The 19,863-nt window shown below is 40.9% G+C and overlaps 2 protein-coding genes across 7 annotated transcripts in view; one reads left to right on the top strand and one right to left on the bottom strand.

Moving 5' to 3' along the window:
* LOC133417628 (WD repeat domain phosphoinositide-interacting protein 1-like) lies at positions 1-12,071 on the top strand. Its single transcript, XM_061705499.1, has 12 exons — positions 1-465; positions 1,814-1,896; positions 2,440-2,609; positions 2,747-2,843; positions 3,912-4,009; positions 4,110-4,202; positions 4,275-4,345; positions 6,009-6,116; positions 6,868-7,032; positions 7,119-7,226; positions 8,765-8,904; positions 9,009-12,071. Exons 1-12 carry the CDS (start codon positions 386-388, stop codon positions 9,119-9,121), a joined length of 1,326 nt encoding a protein of 441 aa, XP_061561483.1. The 5' UTR covers positions 1-385; the 3' UTR covers positions 9,122-12,071.
* The window catches only part of LOC133417626 (archaemetzincin-2-like), a 23,493-nt gene continuing 13,804 nt past the window's right edge, over positions 10,175-19,863 (bottom strand). For 5 of the 6 annotated variants that reach the window (XM_061705492.1, XM_061705493.1, XM_061705491.1 and 2 more), the window contains 8 exons: positions 18,370-18,484; positions 17,875-18,027; positions 15,951-16,153; positions 15,792-15,872; positions 14,204-14,312; positions 13,900-14,020; positions 13,471-13,561; positions 10,175-12,651 (listed from right to left, as the gene is read on the bottom strand). In XM_061705492.1, the coding sequence (XP_061561476.1) occupies positions 12,371-12,651; positions 13,471-13,561; positions 13,900-14,020; positions 14,204-14,312; positions 15,792-15,872; positions 15,951-16,153; positions 17,875-18,027; positions 18,370-18,484 (1,154 nt within the window). In that variant the 3' untranslated portion in view covers positions 10,175-12,370. The remainder of the gene's footprint in view (positions 12,652-13,470; positions 13,562-13,899; positions 14,021-14,203; positions 14,313-15,791; positions 15,873-15,950; positions 16,154-17,874; positions 18,028-18,369; positions 18,485-19,863) is intronic. The other variant, XM_061705494.1, reaches the window with a different exon arrangement.

Consider the following 19,863-nt stretch of genomic DNA (forward strand, 5'->3'; position numbering starts at 1 on the left):
TCGGAGCGCACCTTTGTGTGACGCGTCCTCCCATCAATTGTTATTGTTTTGCTGTATGGAGCCTGGAAGTTAATATTCATATGAACAGTAACGTCGTTGTTTGTCAACGTGAAACGACACGATTAGTATCGTTTCTCCCATCCACAGTTGAAAGCGATCGGCGTATTGTTCACTGTCGTTGCTTGCATTCGTTACATCCGGGGCTAGATCCTTCCGGACGTTCCTCTCTCCCGGAGGACTGCGAGCGTGGCGTTTGGAGTCGGGGCAGCGGAGGAGGGGAACGCGGTGGTGGGGTGGGGGGGGGGGGGAGCCCCGGTGTGGATCGAGCCGAGCCCGAGGCCTCTGAGCTCAGCCAGCGAGAGGACAGGGAAAGCTGGCGGCTCGGATGGATTCCCAGGTCGAAGCGGACGGCGGCCCCGAGATGCTCCCGGGCTTCATCTGTGCCTCGTTTAACCAGGACACCACGTAAGCAACCTGAGGGCCTTCCTTGCTCTGCACGAACACAAGCTCCTTGACGCACCTGCTTGTTGGATAATTACTTTGATAAGCACGAAGCAGAGCTGGCCCACGTCTCCATTGGGCCCTAAGCAAAAACTAGATTTCAGGGCCCCCTATTTCTGTCAATAATATTTAGGATCATTGATCTTTCATAAACCTACCAGAGGCGTATTTCGTCATTTGGGGGCCGAAGGCAAACAGTCATAGGGCACACCAGTGTACTGCCAAGATTTTGAATATTACTGTTTATCATTATCAACAACTAAAAAGGCTGAATTTGAGAGAATTATCTCATCTCCTGAACTAGATAAATAAACCCTTCTTGTGCATTTTTATCTCAGAAGTGAATCATCTCAAAGCTTTTATTGTAATTGACAACAGTAATATAGTTTCCATTTCGACCGCGTTGATACTTCTTCACGATGAAAAGCGTCACTCGTGCATCCTCCTCGGCTGACATTGACAGCAGTGCTACAGTAACTGGCAAGAGCATTTGTTGCTTGGTATGTAGGTTTGATAAAAACTGTTTGTTTTCCTCTCGCCTTCTCCTCTTCTGCGCTTCACTGGGATAATTCTTCTTCCTTTTCCTAACAAAGCATCAAAATGTTTATTGCGTTAAAGTCTTCCTGAATCCAGTCTGTGCATGTGTAGATACTGAATATTGGGCCTATTAAAAGTAACAAATAATAAACCAGTACACTGTGCATTTACTGTAAAAGTGTTATGTGGTTTATTATTTTTGCTTTCAAATAACGGCAACAACAATGTGCAACAATGATTTATAGTGGGAAAACAACAATGAAGTGCAACAGAAAATGTAATTGCTTCGAGATTTTTAAAAAATGACACTCCACATAATGTGAACCGAACCCTCACCTAAAAACCAAGGTATATACCGAACCAGGATTTTTACTCTTGAGTCATTATTACAGTTCACCTCACATTTAGAGCAGAACTGCCTCTTAAGGTTCCAGGTGTTCGTCCTTTTAAAAAAAAAAAAAAAAAAAAAAAAAAAAATCATCTTACTGGCACTGGTTGTAAAACTAAGCAAGTGGCCTGCCCAGCCTTAACTGTCGTGTTCTTATCATCATCTGATAGGATAGAACAATGTAAGCTTTTCAGGGGTACAGATGGTACTGCAGGCTGTGTCACAGCTCTGGTTTCTGTCTGACACGAGTGAATCACACATCATATCAGGAAAAAAAAAAAAAAGTAGTCAGTGGAGGTAAAACAAAATGACGCATCTGCGCTACCCTCCTATTCAGTTATGCGCATGAATTCTCAACTTACTTAAAATACTTTTGTGTGTGTTTAGTTCCCTGTCGGTGGGCACCAAGACCGGCTACCGTCTCTTCTCAGTCACCGCTGTGGACAAACTGGACTGTATCCATGAGGGAGGTGAGAAAATACCTCTCCTCATGCAAACAATAAACACGACTGTTCAAAGGTTTGGGGTCACCCAGAGAATTTCACGTTTTTCATGAAAACACATCGTTGTACAATGAACCCCTATTATCTGCGGGGGATAGGACCAAGCACTGCCGCAAATAGCGAAAATCAGCAAATAATTTAGGCCCCCCATCCCGAAAAGGGGTTCCGAATTGCATATAGATGCCAAAAGATGGGGGCAAAGCACTTAAAACAGAGAGGATCATAAAGCACCAACACCATGCTTCTGGCATGCACACAATCATGAACCCTTGTTACATGAACGACTGTATTTAGTAAATTATTCAATGCAAACAAACCAGCTTCACATGAGGCTCATCAATAGTATTGGCAAGCATATTAGCTTGTGACATTTTTGTTCCATAACATTTTGCTCATGTAAATTATAGTTCACATAATAAAATGTAGCCAACACTTGACACCAATGATTACATTCATTGACAAATTCATACCTTGCAGTACATCATGTCCAAAATGTTTCCTCTCACCCAGTGGAGTGTCCCGATGTGTGCATCGTGGAGCGGCTGTTCTCCAGCAGCCTGGTGGTGGTGGTCAGCCAATCCGTGCCACGGCGGATGAACGTCTATCACTTTAAGAAAGGTACCGAGATCTGCAACTACAGCTACACCAACAACATCCTCTCCGTCAGGCTCAACAGACAGGTAAGATGATCAAATCATTTCTCACCAGTTGTATGGAAGGACGACGACTACATCTCTTGGTATTCGCACACTTTCGGGAAATTTGCCATTTGTAGTTCTTAGTTGTTGTGTGTTCACCGTTTGTCTTCCCGTTATAGCGACTGGTGGTGTGCCTGGAGGAGTCCATTTACATCCACAATATCAAAGACATGAAACTCCTCAAGACCCTGCTCAACACCCCCACCAACCCTTCAGGTAAACCCAAAGTCAAATTGTGGTAGGGATGGAGGTATGAAGGGATAGTTTTATCCATCCATCCATGATCTTTACCGCCTATCCTCACTAGGGTCGCGGGTTGCTGGAGCCGTTCCCAGCTATCGTCGGGCGGAAAGTACTAATTATTGTCAAGGAAGTATGTTGAAGTGATACTGAGAGACTAACATCTTTGTTTGTCGGTGAGGAGCTAAGTTTAGCCTGGGTTGTAAGTGGAGGTTCCGGAGAGTCTTTGCTGCATGAGCATGTACACGTGCACTGCTGGTGCTTTTTTTTCTCGAGTCAAATCATCTGTAAGCCATTCATTTTAAGGGTAATGAGTTTGAAATTATTAAAAGTGTTTTGGGATCATATGCTGTGGTATATTTACAGTTTAAACTACTACTATATGAAATTACAAACATTTTGACTGGAGGGCGTCAATTACTGGGGCTTTTTTGTTTTTCTCGATAGGGCTCGGTCCGTAAAAGTCGTGAATAGCGGAGGTTTATTATAATAATAATAATTCTCATTTGAAAATATTATTCATAATAAGTTTAACTGTAATTGATGTACCAGTGTTGTTTCATAAAATAAAAATACAAATTGTTTAAAGTGTATGTAAAATAGTTTGTTTTACTCATTGTTTTATTTCATTATTTAGAAAAATCAACTCACCAGTTTTTTAATGAGATAAATGATTTAAAAAAAAAATTAAGAATACATTGTAATGAACTAATTGCCAGAAGAAAATGGCAGAATTAATGCAAAAAAAAAAATACTCTTATTGCTATTATTATAATTATTGTACTAATATTTTTTATCTTATTATTTGCAATAAATCAAATAACCAGTTATTTAATGAGATACATGGTTAAAAAACTAGATAAAAAAACAAAAAATACATTTGAATGAACCATTTCTTGGAGGAAAAAAACAGCTAAATTAATGCAACAAATATTTCAGGACTCTTGATAATGTAAATGCTCGGTGGGCTGGATTTAAGACCGGAGCGGCCACCGCACTTTGCTCACCCCTGGTGTAAAAGGTCGCTTTATCCCTTCTTCCCAGGTCTCTGCGCTCTGTCTGTCAACCACGGTAACTCTTTCCTGGCATACCCTGGCAGCGCCACTATTGGAGAGATCACAGTGTACGATGCAAACAACTTGGTGAGGCCTCAATCAACATAACACTTAAAGGCAACATCGCAGGTGATTGGGACCTGTCAAGCAATGGTACTGACGTCATTATTGTTTCCCCTCCGTTAAGAGCACCGTGACGCTGATCCAGGCCCACGCCAGTCCCCTGGCCGCGCTCACCTTCAACGCCTCCGGCACGAAACTCGCCAGCGCTTCAGAGAAGGTAAATCCTTCTCTTCAGCTTCTTCCTTCACATCCAGCAGTGCGTCCCACCAATGTCTGTCTTCCTCCACAGGGCACCGTTATCAGGGTGTTCGGCATTCCCGAAGGACTGAGGCTGTTTGAGTTCCGGCGAGGGATGAAAAGGTTAGCGTTCATACTACAGCGGACACTGTTATCCGGAAAAATAGCCAAAAGCTCTGCACCATAAATCGATCATTAACTAACATGTAATTGATTATATAATAGTTCAGTTCAAACGAAAGAATAGTTTTCCATTTAAAGGTTTAAATGTCATCATAGGCTAGTTTGAATATACCTCGAGGCACCAATCCAAAAAAAAAAAACTTTGAATCAGTCTCTCGTAACTTTGAAGGTCTGCTACATCGATGGAGTTTGTTTTCTCAGCGTACAGAGGCTTTAATGCCATGTCACCCACACAAGACAAGTCATCAAGTTCTTTACATAAAAAGGCTTTATTAACTAAATTACTGATGACATCTGTGTCGTCCCCAGACCGAGTGGCCCATGTTACAACAATATAGGTGCACCTTGTTATAGAGTTTGCATGTTCTCCCCCTTGCTTGCGTGGGTTTTCAGCGAGTACTCCGGCTTCCTCCCACGTTCATAAACATGCATGAAGACCCTAAATTGTCCACTGGTGTGAAAGTGAGCATGAAATGGCTGTTTGTCGATATACTATGTGCCCTATGATTGGCTGTCAACCAGTGTCAGCTATGATGGGAAAAATTGAAAATTGTTTTAAATTAACAGTATGACATATTTTCAGGAAAGTATAACTGAACTGCATCATAATGAGGTGTCTGATTTTTTGGGGTTACTGTCTTTAGCCTGAATTTAATCTCTGCATCCATCCATTTTCTGTACTATGTACCTAACATGTTTTTGGAATGTGGGAGGAAGCCAGAGTACGTCGACAAAAACAAGCACAGGGAGAAATGCAAGCACCACATAGAAAAGCCTGGAACTGAAATTCAAACCCAGAACCTTAGAACTGTGAGGCAGATGCGCTAACCACTCTTTGTACCATGCTGCCCATATAAACTGTATAAACAAAATCTGTAAAGTATACAAACCTCTGATTAAAAAAAAAAATAAATAAATAAGAAAAAAAGAAAAGAAAAAAAAGTTCAGGCGTCCCCAATGTTGTGGCCGGTGTCAAATACACCACATTGAGTGGGCCCTTCCTCCTCATGCAATTCACAGCGCAAATGTTCTGTCATAGAAGTGTGAAGGATATAAAGGGTAGCGTAAAGAACAGCTGACATTTAGTGGTCAGCTGGGGAAAGTACTCGAGGCCAGCCACTTAGCAGCCATTGGTTGAGGAAAGGGGCGGGACACAATAGCGATACTGTGATAGATGGTGATAGTTCTTCTTGGGATACAGCAATATGTTGACAGTGGTATAACCAATATATTGGCTATTGATAAATATTTGTAGTGGCGATTCAAGCTAAAAACGCTGAAAACATTTGGATCCATTTGCATAGCACTTGTTCTTAGAGTTGCGGGGCTCGAGGTTAGGAACACCTGGCTGGTTGCCAGGCGATACATATAGACAAACACACATTCCCACGCAAGGTTTACAGAACAAAACAGGAGTATTAGAAGTGGACTTGCGTACAATCCGGGCATTCTAGAGACAAACCAAAAGATCAATATGTTAATACTGTTTGTTTTATGTTGTGCAATTGTTTTCTTTTCCATCCATCCATTTTCTGAGCCGCTTCTCCTCACCAGGGTCGCGGGTTGTTTTCTTTTATGTAAAATAATTTCTCCTTGTTCTCAGATATGTTAGTATTAGTTCACTGTCCTTCAGCGCCGACACCCAGTTCCTATGTGCATCCAGCAACACTGAGACAGTTCATATCTTCAAACTGGAGCAGCACAGTCCCAGGTAAAAAAAACAAAACAAAAAAAACTCACAAAACAACAACACAATATCTCAACTCCAAGTGAATATTGCAAACCTTTTGTTGCAATATCTGTTGGTAAAGTACAGTAAATCCTTACTATTCTTGGGGGCTCGGGACCAAGCCCTGTGGTGCTTAATTATTTTTTTTAGCTCCTTAAATACACTTTTAAAACAATAAAAACATAATATATTTAGAGAGAGCAAGAGCAATGGATAACACAAAAGTATTTTACAAACATTATAAAAAATAGAGTAACAACTGTAATAACACAAAAAAAAGTGAAACACCGGGACTGCGAAAACTGAACTGTGATACAGTGGGGGTTTACGGTAGTGAAAATCCGTAAGTAATTGAAACCCTACTAAAATAATTAGCCTATAGTTCCCAGAAGATAGCGGGAAATAACTACTTTTGTCTAAATGAAGCTCCTCAACTCACTACAAATTGCTACCTTGGCACCAAGATGCCACCTGATGACGCCAAAGCAATACTGTTATTGCAATGAGTACAAAATTAAGAATAGGTGAGTTTTTCAGTGAATAATGGACGATACGTAAAAAAAATATATCCACAAATAGGCAAAACCGTGAATACCGGACCACGAATACGCGGGTGTTCACCATATATTTGGTTTTCAACTCAGATTGATGTGGCTATAAGCCTTTCACTCAGATGACTTTTTGAAAAATGACATTACATTACTTAAATAACAAAAACACTTCACTTTTTTAGTCAAGAGGACGCATCTCCCACATGGTCTGCATACGTGGGCAAAATGTTCACAGCGGCCAGCACTTACTTGCCAGCTCAGGTGTCCGACATGATGCATCAGGACCGAGCCTTCGCCACCGTGCGACTCAACATGTTCGGCCTGAAGAACATCTGCGCGCTGGCTACGTAAGACAAGATAATTTTTTTTCTAGGGGATAAAACAAAAATCATATATAAATGTTCATATCCGCTTTTGGTATTTTGGACGGCAGGATTCAGAAGCTGCCTCGCCTGCTTGTGGCGTCCTCGGATGGGTATCTTTACATCTATAATGTGGATCCACAGGATGGAGGCGAGTGCATGCTGGTCCAAAAACACAGGTGTGTCTTTTGTAAAAAAACAAAACAAAAACAAAACATTTGTACACACACAAATTGCTGAGCTTCCTAATATGATTGTTGGACGTCAGTTAATTTAAGCTATCTACCTTTATGTGTTCTTTACGTATAATACAATATTATTTAAACTGAAACACATTCTAATTCATTGGGGGTTCTAATGAAAACTAAAACAGTTTTATTGCAATTTATTTGTTTGTGAGTGGGATGATGCAAAATATTGTTGGTTTAGACTTAATTTTGGCGGCACGGTGGTCGACTGGTTAGAGCGTCAGCCTCACAGTTCTGAGGACCCGGGTTCAATCCCCGGCCCCGCCTGTGTGTTTGCATGCTCTCCCCGTGCCTGCGTGGGTTTTCTCCGGGCACTCCGGTTTCCTCCCACATCCCAAAAACGTGCATTAATTGGAGACTCTAAATTGCCCGTAGGCATGACTGTGAGTGCGAATGGTTGTTTGTTTCTATGTGCCCTGCGATTGGCTGGCAACCGGTTCAGGGTGTACCCCGCCTCCTGCCCGATGACAGCTGGGATAGGGTCCAGCACGCCCGCGACCCGAGTGAGGAGAAGCGGCTCAGAAAATGGATGGATGGCCAAAGTGTTAATCAAAAACAAGCCTGAGGTTTTATTCCTTAAAAGTGTGTGTGTGTCTATAATATATATGATTGTAAGCCACTGTATCTTAATAATGATTCAATTAAAATGTATTGCACATAAAGGTTGAATAAGAAATGGTATTGAAATAAATGAAATAAACATTAAATGCAAATATTTTGAACCTAAAAATTAAATACAAATGAACTGTAAATAGGCAGTGATTATTTTATGTACTAGATGGAGCCCGCGTGTGAGCCCACTTGTGGTACTTGTACCACACTTTTGAGAATCACGGGTCTAGAATTTTAATAGCTAGGTAAATAATTATGTTAAACCCATTAATAAAAAGTTAGAAACTACTTACTACTTTACAGTACACAGCAATAGGTGGTAGCTCACTATTTGGCACATCTATGACACTATTTCACTCTTGCTGGTCTCATCTTATGACTTATTATGCACTTTTAACCAGTTAATAAAAGGTTTATAAAGCCATAATAAGGGTACCCTTATTGTAAAGACATGTCTTTACTTTTACTAACACGGCAGCTTTTCACAGCATTTTCGTGAATATCTCAATGATGAATCAATATAACAATAATGCATATGCAAGAAGTGTGTGTTTGTGTGTGAGAGAGAGATCATCAGGTGTGCCGTGGAAAATTTCCCTTGATTGGTCAGAAAAGGATTATTTCTAACAATGCCAGCAAAAAGTGACAGGCAGAACAATGAAATGCTCTTCCACTAGGTGGCAGAAATATGTGTTGGAAAAAAAAAAAGGCTCAGATTTCACAGACTAAGTAAATATGGGAGGAAATTGAGTGAGGTTTTTCTCCTGTAAAATATGTGCCTTGGTGCAATAAACACTGATTGAGACAATACAGTACTCGTTACCGCTTTAACTCTCTGTCTGCTTGGAACCCGACAGGTTGTTTGATGGCAACGAGGAGCAGGCGGAAGAGAAGGACGAGGAGACACCAGCGGAGGTCTCCAACCAACCGGCCGGCCAATCATACGCAGCCACCGTGGCTCTCACCTCCAGCCCGCCCTCCTCTACCACACTCTTGGGTGAGTTGTCCTGAAATGGAAACTCTTCAGGCTACTTTGTGATTGGTGGAGAGCCCTGACCTCAATCAACAAAGTCTTGTCTGCCTCCTTTCTTTAATTTCTAGGATACTCAGAGGACGGAGGAGCCCAGAAGGGGGATGTCATCCCAGAGCACGAGTTCGCCGAGGGCCCCGTGTGTCTGGATGACGAAAACGAATTTCCTCCAGTCAGTAACTAGATTAACTCTCAAATCCCCCCCGCATCCTCGATCCCTCCCTGTTTGACGCGGAGAGAATGGAGAAAAGTATGAAAGCCGGCCGCCTCCTCCTTCCGCACATACCCCTGCAGGTCGAGGGTCTAATCCTACCAAGAAGTTGCATCCTGGTGTTTCTGGATTCTATGTAGTCCTACACATTAACAAGGAGCTGACATTTTACTCAGCGGGAACATCTCACATTCTTTTGCTTCGATGCATTCAAAGTCTACCTTATTACACTGCAAAATACAATGTTAGAATTTGTGAGTGACATTGCTTCATGATCACATGAGCGAAAGGCAGCCCATCTGTAAGCTAAGGCAGCATTTGTTGATAGCGGGGGTTTTGCTTTTCAGCTTGGTACATTACCATATGTTGTAAACTTAACCTGCTTCCTAGTAGGTAACGTTAAGAGATAAGCGATCAAAACCTACGAGAAGCACTGATTTTGACTAGGTCACATTCCCAAAAGTGAACCTTGTATGTTGCTCTGCTCATGCTTTTGTACGAGACTCAGGACCACACTGAAAAGAGAGAAAAAAAATAGTAGTAGTAGTGGAATTACACGAATAAAGCCTGTAAGTATAGGTATAAAGTCATCGTTTTACAAGAAAAATAACCATGTCATTTTAAGAGAATTTGTCATTTTATGAGAATAAAGTATTAATTTACAAGAAATTAAATAAGAACGTTAAGTGAAAAAAGTGTCAAAATTTAAAGAGAATGAGCCATGTTGTTATTTTAAGCAAATAACATACCTTTAAAATTGAAATCTGTGATTTTTAAAGAATTCAGTTGGGATTCCATGAGAGTAAAATGGTGACTTGATGAGAAAAAAAATTTTGTTTTACGAGAGTAGTATTAATATTAAGATAGTCGTCATTTAAAAAGAATGTTGTAATTTTATGAGAATACATTCAGATGAAAGTCTTCATTTTAAGAAGACTTAAAGTCATGATTTTAACAGAGTAAAATTGACACTTTGAGAATAAAGTGTACATTTTACGAGAACAAAATCAAAATTTGAAGAGAAAGAGTGATGTTTTTAAATTCAAACGTATACTGTAACTTTTAAGATACATTTAGAAAAAAGTTGTACATTCACAAGAAATTGTCATTTTAAGAGGCAAGTTTGTTGAGATTTCAGGAGAATAATTTTTTTTTTAAATAAAGTTGTAATTTTACAAGAATAACAAAATTAGGAGATTTAATTTAATAATAGTAGTAATAATTTAATTAAGAGACAATGAGAAGAAACTAGAAATTTAACGAGAATATTTTTTTTTTCCTTTTCAGTGTGGCCCTATTAATCATTTGTACTTGTATTTTGTCATGGCCACAAAATAAGTACTGATTATATACTAAACACAGTCATTTTACACAAGTACTCTTTTTTTTTTTTTTTTTTTTTTTCCATTTGAACAATTCTGAGGTAAGACCATAATCTCATACAATAGGCATGCATGCTGTAAAGTGCATACACCTCGGCCAATGATTATTAGCAGACCCAAATTACAACCAATAGCACAAATGTCGGTGGGGGGAAAAGGTAGCTTTTCTGTATGGTAATCCTGCTGAAAACAAACCAAAGCAAGTGTGTGAAAACCTCCTCAGTGGCGGGTGTTATGTCTAATCTTAAAATGTCTTTGTTTTTTGGTTTTTTTTTTTTTCTTTTCTTTTTTTTCTACGCAAAAGGCTTCTTGCAAAGAGTGTATTGTTCCCATTTGAGTGTGCAAGATTCTGGATGCTTGAAATATGCGACATATTTTTGTTTTAGCAGCTCCAACGTAAGGGCATTTCCTTTTTTTTTTGAATTAACAAAGCCTTGCAGTTTTACCGGGAGTTGCCATCACCTCCAAATAAGAGTATTCCACATGAGAGCATTTAAATAATGCATTTTGAAGTATTATGAGACTCGAGGACGCAGCTGTGATACTAATTCTGGTAGCAGTAGATACAAAAAGAGACTTACATATTCACCAATGTAAAATGAGAATATATGTGTGAAGGAGCAAATGTTTAAATGTGAATCGCTTGATGGTACACGCCGTAGCGACACGTCCTTGAATTTCGGTGATATCTCGAGGCTATTTACCACATGATGCTGAATAAGTTGACATAGGTTTTTTTTTTTTTTTTTTTTACTATGGGAAGTTTTACACATGAACATAAACTGACCATGTGTAACTATATTTTGAAGATTTTTTTTTTTTTACTGTGTATAATCTGTATATAATGCATATACTACTCACAGAAAGTACAGAATATTGGCTTATCGACCTAAAATGCACTATAGCCTATACAGGTGAACTTAATTTAACTTTTGGATGCACATGTCCACAGCACATTTTCACTGTTTCAGAGCTTTTTGCACAACTTCTCTAACAAGGAACTGAATGGCAAATTCCACAACAGGGGTTTGATCCAGGAAAATTTCTAAGGATGTGCACTTCCATGCCTTTCTGTGACTCTTCCAGTCTCTCTGCATCCCTATCGCAAGCTGCTGATTGTTACGTGTCTTCTCGGTCACATGATGTAAATAATGCGAAAAGTATGATGAAGAGGACTTTAAATACAAATTCTAATTTAACTAGGAAATGTATTGGTTGATTCATGGTTGTGAATTTTGCCGTAAAGCTCCTTGTTAGAGTACGGCAAGTTGTGCAAAAAAGTACAGAAACAATGAACAGTTTGACATGTGCGTCCGAAGGTTTAGAGAAGGTCAAATTAAGTTCAACTATAAAGGATCCGCGGCATTTTAGGTTCATCCAGAAACCATGCAAAAGCCCAGATATCCCAAACTTTTTGGTGAGTAGCGTATATAGGTAATACATTTAATTTGGCCAAAAGGTGGCGCTGTTTGGACACCTTACACTACATTGAGCTGTTGCATACTGACAATGAAGAATCAATAAAGCTGATTCAGAATCAATTGGCCTTGGGTATTATTTTTGTATTATTTCAATTGGTATCATAATGTATGTTAACTCTGGGCTGTTAAGGAGAATGCTGAGCAAATATTTTCCCTTTGTCTTATTGATCTCACGGGCAACTGCCTCTCTGTGACCTTCTGTCTTTGCTCTGTCTGTTTGAATGTTTGTTTGCATGCCTCCATGTCGCATCTGGACATTGTACCTACCAAACGGCACAGCAGTCTCAACAAACTTCTGAACACACACCCAAAGCGCACTCTGTTCTTTCCTCGTTCTTGTCTTTTAAGGATTCCTGCAGTCAGGGAAGTGAGGGGCAACGGCAAACCGGCCGTGTGGGTTCACAGCAAGGCACAGCCGAACTGTCTGTTGTGTAGTCGGCCGCAGACGCGGATTGGTCGGTGGCGATGTCCCACAATAACCGCTCCCTCCAGAGAGCAACCCTCTCAGCTGTCACTTGGTATTCAGGTGTCCAAACATTTAAGGGTGTTTCCTCAGTCTCGTCATGCTCCAAATCAAATATTAATGGTGGGTCGTGGAGTTCCTGTGCTCCTGATCCACCGCCACATGCTTCAGCTGCACCTACAAAGTGTACACAGGGAAGCATGGTGTTATTAGAACAGAATAAAATCAACTGCAATAAGTCGTTTTGGGGGAAATTCTGAAGATAATTTCAAAACAATAGAGGCAGCACAGTGGGCTTGTACATCTGTTCGTACATCTGCCTCACAGTTCTGAGTTCCGGGGTTTGAATCTTGGCTCTGGCTTTCCTGTGTGGAGTGGTTCTCCCCTTGTTTGTGTGTTGTTGTTGTTTTCGGGTACTCCGGCTTCCTCCCGGATTCAAGAAACATGCACGTTAGGTTTACTGGAGATTTTAAATTTACTGTATGTGTGAATGTGATTAGTTGTTTGGAATAAAGATGTACTATAACAAAATGTGGAAAAACTGAAGTGCCATGAATACGTCCCGGATGCGCTGTAGTTTAACTGAAGATTCTAGATCGTCCATCGGAATGTGACCGTGAATAGTTGCCCTGCGATTGGCTGGCAACGTGTGTAGGGAGTACCCCACCTCTTCTCCAAAGGCAGCTGGTATAGACTCCAGCTGACCCATGTAGGCCCTAAGAAAGAAAAGCACGAAGCACTCCATGCTATGCTATGGACATTCTATTCTGTCTATGAAATCATCCAAAAAAGGTGTAATGTTCAACATCTAATACCCACATATCCACTTTTAAGAAGAACTGAGTGACTGTCACACAACATTAGCTAAATCCCTCGTAATAATCTGTTTACAGACAAACAACGTCCAATTCTCTGATTTCTGGGCGTGTGTTCACAGTGAAGTGCGTGTGCCGACAACCGATGACTAAACAAGCGATGTGTTGCTACGCCAGCTACCTGTCATGTAGAAAGCTTTGTATTTCCCAGCTCGGACCGCCTCTAAGTCACCAAATCGCCCTGCGGCGCCACTGTTAGGGTGGAAGAGGACCTAAAAATAAACAAAATGGGTCAAAAGAACAGCTCAAACTGACAATGCGTTTCGTGCTGCCTCTCAACCTGCTAAACTTGTTTCTCCCAGTGTTCACACTTGGTGCCTTGTTGACTCCAGTGTGATACATATTTATAACTTCAGCACGGCTTGTAATTGTGATGCGGCATCATGTTAGCTTTTGTTTGGGGGTTTTCTAACAGAACAACAATCGTTGACGTCCAAATAAGACTTTGTAGTAACATTACAGCACTAACAATGCTAATTCACTGATGATTAAGCCGTCATCAGTTTGTAATTATTGCGTTGTTGACTTCATTGAAAGTGAGCCTCGGTACCTTGTGACCGGTCTGTTCGCCATGCAGGAGGACACTTGTGGCGTCAATGCCATCGTAGCGCCGGTCAGAGGGTGGCGTCACCCCTGCCAGGGAAAGGAGTGTCGGGAATATGTCCATGCCACTGTGAATAATGTTTTGGGGGTCATTATTCATTTGTTCGTTTGCATTCAGCAAACACAGGAAAGGCATGCATGCAACTGTCTAATAAAGAGTTTGTGTGCCACAGTAGGCTAAACAATTGTAACACCATGTCAATGTGGTTTCGAATATCAGAGGAATTTACAGCTGTAGGAAGCAAAGACACCTGAGCAGGGCAGAGCTGGTGGAGTTTGCCGGGATCACGCCAGGCCAGTAGGCCACGGTTGGCACCCGGTGGCCCCCTTCCCAAGTGGTCGTCTTAGCTGAACTCCCACCTCACATAGAAACAAGAGATTTTCAAAATCCTGGTTCCACAAAGTGTTACAGTTCGGTTCCTAATGGCAGGCTTTTGAACGGGTGTAGGCAGGATGGCGATAGCTATAAAGAGTTCCACACGATTACTGCTCCGTCTTGTAATATTACCATGACGTTTTCAGAGTGGTTCAAATGTGGGCAATGCAGTGGAGTAATGGTTAGCTCGACTGCCTTACAATTGAGAGGTTCTGGGTTTGAATTTGCATGGGTTATTCTGGCTTCCTCCCACTTTTCCCCAAAACGCGTTTGGGTTATGTTAGGTTATGAAGACACTAAATCATAGGTGTGAAACCGAAGGCCCAGGTGTCGGATCGAGCCGACTTCAGGTTTCTTGGTAAAATGTGAACCAAAATTGAGATATTGCAAGCATTTCTTTTTTGTTACCAAATGCCTTTTTACTAAATACATTTGAACAAGAGGTGAATTAACTATTTTCTTTGAATTCTGATTTCTAAACTAGTAATCCATTTTGCAGGCCAGTGCTGGGCAGAGGTGTTTCATAAACAGTTTTTTTTTTAGATTTCTTTTGTTCAGACAAGGTTTTTTTTATTTTAATTTTTACCTGAATTTAAAGGAATATAAAAAAACTATATTAAAAAGTAGGAGACAAGATGAACACTATAGTATGTATCAAAAACAGTTGGAAGTCACTCTAATAGTGTCATCAGCTTTTCTTTTTGCCAGTGTGTCGGATGATTTAGTGGTTTTTGTAATAGGGAAATATAGTTTCTTTTGTAACCAAACATTTGATTTTGCAGAAAAAGGTAAAAAAAAAAAAATAAAAAGTGTTACTGCTTATGTTTTGGATCTCCAGAGATGTATCGTAAAAATAAGTGAGTATTTTTCAAGGCGAGGTCGCAACGAATGTTGAAGTAAAATAAACCTCATGTATTTTACAGAAAACTTTTTTAAATTTTTTTTAAGCCAGTCAGTGGCGAGGCATTCACGCCTGTGCAAATGATCAGAGTGGTACCACCCCTGCCTTCAGTTTACGCCAGGAAAACCCACGTGTAAACCCCTGTGTGTATATGTGAAACTAAGATGAGGTGATCATACATTTATAATAATGGGCTTCTGATGGAAAACATAACTGCGCTGTGGCCCACGACAAAAATGAGTTACTAATCCCTGCAAATTGTCAATAGGTGTGAATAAGAGCGTGAATTGTTGTTTGCATCATGTGTGCCCTGCACGTTTGGCTGGCAACCAGTCCACGGTGTACCCTGCCTCTCACCCAGTCAGCTGGGATGGGCTCTAGTTATCCGTGACCCTAATGAGGACAAGCTCCATATAGAAAATGGATGGATGGATGGATTATATTTCCCGCATTAAAGGGTGCCAAAAAAGATCAACATTGTTGGCACCCAAACTGAACCCAACTCTACAGTCTTATTTGGTGGAAGGAAGGCTTTTCAAAGTGCATATATTTTATGTTATACCTCTTTTTGTCTGCCACTTTCCTTTGAATGGTCCTGTACTTCCTGCATACTGGCACTTCTGCTCCCAAGGACCATTGTCACCTAAACATTAGAAAGGCTTGTCAGATCGTGGGTGTACCAAGACGTAAAAACCAGTCATAATCGGGGCACAAGACTTACCAGTGAACCAGATGAGCGTATCCTCTGTGCGTGAAGCAGTCCTGATCGACCCCACGAGGCGATCCAATTCTCGCAGGCTGGCAGCGTACACTTGGCTGTCAGATGGTGAATGCGTGGCGCCAGTGGTGGGTGTAAGTGGTGGGGCCAAGGGTACGTGCATGTGCGCTAACGCTAGGTAAAGAAAATAGGGCTGTCCTCGCTCTCTGCAAGGACCCAAAAAAATATTGAATTGAATTTGATGTCCACGCATTCACAGTTTTGATGTTCATTACTTTGGCTGTGGGGAAGAACTGCAACACATTTTACTGTGAAGTGCCCCTGTAATAAGGCCAGAAATAAAACCCACCCAAAATAATGTTGTTTACAATATAAATATACCACCAAGTATGATCCCCAAAGACTTCAATATCATTTCCAAATGCTCTCACAACATTGCTCTTAAAAATAAATACTTACAGATACATGCACATATGGTGACGACTCTCGTACATCCATTGACAACCCAGGCTAAACTTAGCTCCTCCCAAACATACAAAGATGTTATACTCTCAGTCGAGATGTATCACTTCAACATACTTCCTGACACCCATACTACTTTCCTATGAGCAAGGACTTTGGCACCGTAAAGCATTAGAGAAAGACCACAACAAACACAAATAGGTGACTTTTTCAGCGTACAGCCAAAGATAGGTTTCACAGAAAAAAACGTGAATGGATTAAATTGTGAATCTACACCACTGAAACCTACAATCAAAATTCTCTAAGTAATTTTAAAATAGTGCGGCACGGTGGTTAGCACATCTGCCTCACAGTTCTGAGGACTGGGGTTCAAATCCTGGCCCCGCCTGTGTGGAGTTTGCATGTTCTCCCCGCCTGCGTGGGGGTTCTCCGGTTTCCTCCCACATCCCAAAAACATGCGGGGTAGGTTAATTGAAGACTCTAAATTGGCCGTAGGTATAAATGTGAGTGCGGATGGTTGTTTATTTGTATGTGCCCCGCGATTGGCTGGCGACCAGTTCAGGGTGTACCCCGCCGGAGATAGCTGGGATAGGCTCCAGCACACCTGCTACCCGGGTGAGGAGAAGCGGAACGGAAGCTGAATGAATTTTAAAATAGAAATGCATTGTTGTGGTCGACCACAATATATCCCATCAGGCATCTTCTGGATTTTCTTATGTATATTATAAATATATCACTCTTTATCTATCAATCCGACATATGCAGAACGACTCGTGACCAAACCCACAAGACAGGATTGCTGACTTCCTGTGTATGCTACGCTAATGAAAATGACTAAGGTTTGATTACATGATTGGTTGAAGCCAAACTTGCTAAAATGTTGTTTTCTTTATGGCCGGTGTCTTCAGACCAAAGTTAAATACTTGTGTACAATTTATTTATACAAATATGATATATGTAAACACGCACAACACCTAAACATTGAATATTCTAATCTTTGGTTGCTCTGTGGTGACATCTTGTGTTTTAAAAAGACATTGTAGACATTCAAAGTCCGACAGTGCTTCATTGTGCCGAATGCGAAAGTAGGTTGCGCATGTACCGGATTCGTAAACTGGATCTCAGCTGATGGTGTGGCTGCTGAGTGTCTTTACTCAGCACTGCTGATATAAAACAACAATTACTTCTTAAATTACACAGGCTCTATGAAAGCCTCCATATCGGTGGTTTTGTCAGTGCATGGCTGTCAGCCACTGTAATTGTTCACATGACCCTGAATTATAGCATGTTTCCTCTTACAGACAGCTGGAGACAACCAGGGTTCGCCCTCCTCGCTTCCCTCTCCACACTCACGCAGGTATACACAAACACATACACAAGCGCACAAGAATTTAGCGGCTTTGCTCATGTGACCAACACATTTCAGCCTCAAGATGATTTCCACATGTTTAATGCTGCACTTTACCTCGCATCGTGCATAATTCTGAGCGCAGCAGACTGGTACTGTTGTGTAAGTGTCCACAGGTTGAGTGGCTGCTCCGCAATACTGCTGTTTTCAATCAGAGGAAGGCCCACTTTGGAATAGCAGCTCCTGTGTTTGTGTGCGCTCCTCCTCAATCTACAATACAGAATAATACCATGCAAAATGTATGATATGTGTTACTAATAATCCCACGCACGCATACATTTTCAGACAATGTGTTCCACAAGTGACAGAAGATGCAACAGCACTGTAGAGGAATACAACAGTGAGTGTCAAATCATCTTTCTCATTTGGAAAAGCATTGTGATGAGAAGAATTAAGTACCGTAAGTGGGAGATAAAAACTCAAATCTGGGTAAATTTTAGGTAAGAAAGAAAACAAAGACCTTATTTGACGACTTTAAACAATTTTCAAAGGTCCATCGAATACTTGCAAATCCACACTCTGGATTTTGATTAGAAATCGAGTCCCACCCACCTGAATATTTGAGGTTCAGATGAGCCACAGGCGAGGCACTGGGGAAGATCATATCCAGGGATGTCAGTGCATCCCATATCATTACTGTAAGGAACACCCAAGTAGTAGTCAAAACCTGGTCAGGAGGGAATAAACAAGTTATTTCAATTTTGTCCCCCCAAAACAAAACACATTTATCTATTACTTCCCATTGCCAAACCAGACAAATAAACTGTACAATATACTGTATGAAGATTCTCTTTAGATGCATTTTTAGATTTTCCGCTATTTCTTGAGCAACGTTTTCAAGAACAATTATTGACTCAGAATACTATTGCACTGTATTTATAGTTTTTTTTTTTGTTTACAGATATGCACATTTATTATTTGTGCTGTAAATTTCATTATCAAACTACTGAAATTATTACATTTAAATTAAAAAATATAAATTAAATACAAATTATTTTCAGCATTTTCAAACTTTAACATGTTTTACTAGCTTAGCGTTGAGTGCGTGAACAGCTTTTTGAAGCATATGTTTTTCGTGTTCTTATGTAAGTACATGGGATTGATTTTCCAGTTGAATGAAGTGACACAGACCTCACAGGTCGCATCCGTAAATTATTGATTCGATTGCCAAAGTAGTGACACTGAAAACAGCATCTGGAAAGAGGAGCAGACATGAGGGTTGGGAGTTGATAGTAGGTGACGAGTCAAAAGTCTAGATCCAGTGACATTGTTTGGTGTCCCTTTAGTCTAAACACAAACACGAACCTTAAAAGACCCAACGATGACGTTTGCCTAAAACACATGGAACACATTTTTGCAATTGGTTCATGGGCAAACAATTGTGCTCAAGGCCGATATTTGTTTTTTTAAATGAACACATGGGCCAGGTCATAGCTGATATCTCCCCAAAAATAAGTGAGGGGGAAAATTTGCATATCAAATTCATAATTAAATTAATTATCATTAATCAATTAATTACTACTTCCAAAAAAAATACACAGAAAATCATGGATGGATATTTACAAGAAATCTGTGGCTCAGTTGTGGTAGAGCGTGTCGTCCAGTGAACGAAGGGTCGACGGTTCGAATCCCAGCTCCGAATGTCTGCTATGGAAGTGTCCTTGAGCAAGAGTCTGAATCCTAAATTGCTCCCAGTGGGTCTGACAGCGCCTTGCATGGCAGCAGCCACCCATTGGTGTATGAATGAGTGAGCCTCTGTATTAGTCAAGCGCTTTGGTCAGATAGATAAAGTTGTAGATAAAGTTTTATATATGTGTCCTTCATTTCAAATCCCTCCATTTTCTGAGCCGCTTTTCCTCACAAGGGTCGCGGGAGTGCCGGAGCCTATCCAAGCTGTCATCGGGCAGGAGGCGGGGTACACCCTGAACTGGTTGCCAGCCAATCCCAGGGCACATATAAACAAACAACCAGTCGCACTCACATTCACACCCACGGGCAATTTAGAGTCATCAATTCATCTACACCGCATGTCTTTGGGATGTGGGA

The sequence above is a fragment of the Phycodurus eques genome, chromosome 19, assembly GCF_024500275.1.
Source record: "Phycodurus eques isolate BA_2022a chromosome 19, UOR_Pequ_1.1, whole genome shotgun sequence".
Lineage (NCBI taxonomy): Eukaryota > Metazoa > Chordata > Actinopteri > Syngnathiformes > Syngnathidae > Phycodurus > Phycodurus eques.

What these genes read in the sequence shown, in the direction of transcription:
- LOC133417628 (XM_061705499.1), top strand. Translation starts at nt 386, where the DNA reads ATGGATTCCCAGGTCGAAGCGGACGGCGGCCCCGAGATGCTCCCGGGC. An exon ending in CTGGAGCAGCACAGTCCCAG is followed by an intron (nt 6,117 to 6,867) that starts GTAAAAAAAACA and finishes TCACTTTTTTAG; the next exon opens with TCAAGAGGACGCATCTCCCA. An exon ending in ATGCTGGTCCAAAAACACAG is followed by an intron (nt 7,227 to 8,764) that starts GTGTGTCTTTTG and finishes GGAACCCGACAG; the next exon opens with GTTGTTTGATGGCAACGAGG.